General features: G+C 38.9%; 1 protein-coding gene across 1 annotated transcript; it reads right to left on the bottom strand.

Annotated features, from left to right (window-relative positions):
- Positions 1-543: 543 nt before the first annotated feature.
- Positions 544-3,961, bottom strand: LOC132114297 (uncharacterized transmembrane protein DDB_G0289901-like). Its single transcript, XM_059522409.1, has 4 exons — positions 3,868-3,961; positions 1,807-3,740; positions 1,005-1,113; positions 544-554 (listed from the first exon to the last, which is right to left on the bottom strand). The coding sequence occupies exons 1-4, from the start codon at positions 3,869-3,871 to the stop codon at positions 544-546; spliced, it is 2,058 nt and encodes a 685-aa protein (XP_059378392.1). The 5' UTR covers positions 3,872-3,961.
- Positions 3,962-4,489: the final 528 nt, after the last annotated feature.

Here is a 4,489-nt window from a genome sequence, read left to right as displayed (position 1 = left end):
AAAAATCCCGGGAACCATTGTTATTTATGTGTTTTATTGTCTTATTCAAGTGATTTAACATTTTTAGTTTTTCACTAACCACGCATAACATTTTTTTTTCTCAAAAATACAATCATGTACATGCATGCATTTCACATATTATTATAGCCCAGTTTGTGCTGATTATAGTGAGATGTTGACTTCAGCTGTTCTGTAACCGAAAACTCAAGAGTTTCCCATCTCTGGGTAAGTCAACTCAGAGTTCAAGTTTAAACTCAGAGTTGGTTGAACCTCGTTAGTGAAACGGGACCCAGCTCTATTACTTTCAACTCTCTGACCATTTAGAAACTATGCATAATTTACTATTCAGCATTAATCTATTATTTTAACCATCACTACTGTCTACTCTTGCACCTAATCAATTAGTCCACCTTAAATATTGATACAAAACATTAAACAACTGATACACTGGAATATAGTGGTTAATATTATTATTACTGTTGCAGTTGTTGTTGTCTAAAATTGAACACCTTTGCAATGTAAACAAATGACAGGCTACAAGTGTTATTCATCTCCTTCACACAGATATTATATATACCAAAAATCACTTTTCAAAAACTTCAACAATGACTTGTTTGGTCTACAACGTTTGTTGATGTAAGTTAATCAAAATGTTCATGTTAATTCACAGTGCATTAACTCATGTTTACAGATAAAATGTTTTTAATAATGTTTTATTTTTGAACATTAACATTATTAATAACCTTATTGTAAAGTGTTACTAAAGTTTTACATATTGTTCTTTGTATGTCTTTCACAGTCTTGATGGTTTGGATTAACCCTTTGATTGCCATATCCCTTAAAACCACACTACTAGAGGGTCACTATAAATGTTTGTGCCCACTGGGCACAGTTTTCCTGATGCCACTGTGATGGCGTTTACCCTGCTGGTTTGGGCCCGCCATCGCTGTTGGCAGCTTTATTATTATTTTTATTTTATTTTAATTTTGTTAATTTTATTTTACCTGGCATTAGAAGAGGCTGCTCTCTTTCTGTCTTCTTGGTCCGTGACCAGTCTGCCTGTGGAAATTTGTCTCTCTTTGAAGATTCATGGACTTTGGTATGAGTTACAAGCTACATGTGAAAATAAACAATCAGGGTAAAAAAACAGGGATCATATCAAAATATGCATTGATATTATAATATGCACAAAATAACAGTATTTTAGCTGCTTTTTGATTATAATGTTAACAAATTCCTGAACACATAAACACACATACAGACGTTGGGCAGAAACCAGAGCATTATGCAGAGAGAATGTTTTGTAAGAGCATGATTGGATTTTCTTGCCCATGATGAGCAAGAGTATTTCAGAACCACAAAGGATACTTGTTGGCATTCTGTGGGTGGAGATGATGCACTTTGTTCACAGTCAGCTTAAATTTATGATGAATTATAATTTATAAAATGGCATTCAGGATCATATATTGGTATGTCTCTATAAATGAGGCCCCTAAATTTCTAGGCAGAGCACTCTACTCTCTATTTGCTGCTAAATGTCAATGTTAATTCAGCTTTTTGTGAAAAATTTACAGCGTGCACTACTTTACTTTTTAATGTTAACAAATCACTGTAATGAAGTGATTAATAAAGCATATTATAATTTTATATTTTATACTAAACTTATAAAGTGATAATTATTTGGGTAGTTTGTTTTGGTTAAATCTGATCAGTTTGAAAGGATATAGCATGCTAAGTCAGAACAGTCTGAAGGTCTGACCTGTGTTGAGTGCATGCAAGTTATCAAGCCAGTATAATAAAACTTACCATCTCTACTGCTTTTGTCTGTAATTTTCTGTGCCTATGCGATCCAAACATTGCAGATTTTGCAGCTCCTGCCACAAATCCTAATCCTGCCAATAATCCTTGGCTTAATCCAGTTGCTCCTGATAATGCTGCTGAAACTCCCCATGATGCTACTCCTGCTGCTTCTGATAATCCCAGTTCTGCTCCTCCTGCTGCTGCTGAAACTCCCAGTGATGCTCCTCCTGCTGCTGCTGAAACTCCCAGCGATGCTCCTCCTGCTGCTGCTGAAACTCCCAGTGATGCTCCTCCTGCTGCTGCTGAAACTCCCAGTGATGCTCCTCCTGCTGCTGCTGAAACTCCCAGCGATGCTCCTCCTGATGCTGCTGAAACTCCCAGTGATGCTCCTCCTGCTGCTGCTGAAACTCCCAGCGATGCTCCTCCTGATGCTGCTGAAACTCCCAGTGATGCTCCTCCTGCTGCTGCTGAAACTCCCAGCGATGCTCCTCCTGATGCTGCTGAAACTCCCAGTGATGCTCCTCCTGCTACTGCTGAAACTCCCAGCGATGCTCCTCCTGATACTGCCAGTGATGGTCCTTGTGATGCTTCTAAAACAGCATGTGATGCTCCTCTTGTTGCTGCCGATACTGCCAATGATGCTCGTCCTAAAGCGGCTGATTCTGCTTGTGATGCTCCTCCTGATATTGCTAATTTTGCTTGTGATTCTGCTAATTCTGGCTGTGATGCTCCTTGTGATGCAGCTGATTCTGCTTTTGATGCTCCTCCTGATAATGCTGATTCTGCTTGTAATGCTGCTGATTTTGGCTGTGATGCTCCTCTTGATGCTGCTGATTCTGTCTGTGATACTGATAATTCTGCTTGTGGTGCTACTGATTCTGATTGTGATATTCCTTCTGATACTGCCAATTCTGCTTTTGGTGCTGCTGATTCTGCCTGTGATATTCCTCCTGATGTTACTGATTCTGCCTGTGATGCTGCTGATTCCACCTGTGATACCCCTCCTGATGTTACTGATTCTGCCTGTGATACCCCTCCTGATGTTACTGATTCTGCCTGTGATGCTGCTGATTCCACCTGTGATACCCCTCCTGATGTTACTGATTCTGCCTGTGATGCTGCTGATTCCGCCTGTGATACCCCTCCTGATGTTACTGATTCTGCCGGTGATGCTGCTGCTGATTCCGCCTGTGATACCCCTCCTGATGTTACTGATTCTGCCTGTGATGCTGCTGATTCCGCCTGTGATACCCCTCCTGATGTTACTGATTCTGCCGGTGATGCTGCTGCTGATTCCGCCTGTGATACCCCTCCTGATGTTACTAATTCTGCCTTAGAAGCTGCTGATTCTGCCTGTGATACTACTGATCCTATTTGTGCTGCTACTGGTCCTGTTTGTGATGCTGCAGCTGCTATTGCTGCAGATCCTGATCCTACAATTAGTGTTGCAGTGGGTAACGCCTTTAAACACCGTTTTACTGCGGCTTTTACTCTTTTTATCAAGGCTAAAACCCACTGTAACTTATCTATTACAACCTGTATTTTATTTACCACCCATTGTAATTGTGTTCTTGCTATTGGTACTATTGCAGCTCCAGCCATTGCTCCAGTTACTGCTGATGCTGTTAGTGACTGTGCTCCTACCATTGATCTCAATATTGCTGCTGCTATTCCTGCTAGGCCTCCTGCTACTGCTGTAACTAATACTTCTCCTGTTTTTGTTTCTTCTTCCCATAATGATTGTAAAATGCTTACTCCAGCTGCAGATCCTGCTGCTGCTCCTATTACTGTGTCAGCTATAGTTATTCCTGACATTGTTACTATTACTGCTAATGCTACTGTGACTGCTATTGTTACTGTTAGTGGTTTTGGTTTCCAAGTTGCTTGCAGTGTGTATTGTAGAGTTGTCCTTTGTTCTCCTGCTGCTTCTTCTCCTGGCTCTGAAAAAAAGGAATAATAATTTTAATCAACATATGTCATCATCACAGAAATACAAACATCTTACGATTTGCTCAGCATATGCATAGGATAATGAAGTTATCCAATCATATAAATTGAATGTCTTACCCATGTTGTCAGATTTTAAATCACCAGGATATGAGGATTCAGATCTTCTAATCACTCTTGTCAAGTTCACACAGGGCCTGCTTGTGGTTTGTGTAACTCTAGGCAAGATCATGACATAATATTGACATAATATTAAAATGTAACAACTACAATCATGAAAACTGCACTGAAAAATAGATGACTAAAAAAAGCACACTAGGTTGTTGACCAATAACATGTCCATGTCCATTTTTTTACATGAAGTTAAAATATGTGAATTTGTAGAGAACAGTGTACTATATATTTAAGGCACTATGTCACCATTTATTATTAAGTGTTTCAGTATTTTAATATTAAAGTGTTATATTAATGTGAAAAAAATTAGAAAATACAAATAAAGCATGTTGTGATTAATATGAGGTAATACAAAATGCAGGTCTAGAACTGAAGTTTATATTTAAAATATGACACTTGAGTGCTTGATATTCCATGTAATCAACTACATATAAACACTTAGGGCTGCTAAATAAATTTATGTAAAAATGTATGCTTTCAACATTTATAGACCCTGTTTTCTCCAATACAAAGGATGACACTGTCACTGTCTGGTCACAGGCAATCAAGTCGATTCAAGGGCTGAAGC

The sequence above is a fragment of the Carassius carassius genome, chromosome 33, assembly GCF_963082965.1.
Source record: "Carassius carassius chromosome 33, fCarCar2.1, whole genome shotgun sequence".
Classification (NCBI taxonomy): Eukaryota; Metazoa; Chordata; class Actinopteri; order Cypriniformes; family Cyprinidae; genus Carassius; species Carassius carassius.
This window is presented reverse-complemented; position numbering and strand designations above follow the sequence as displayed.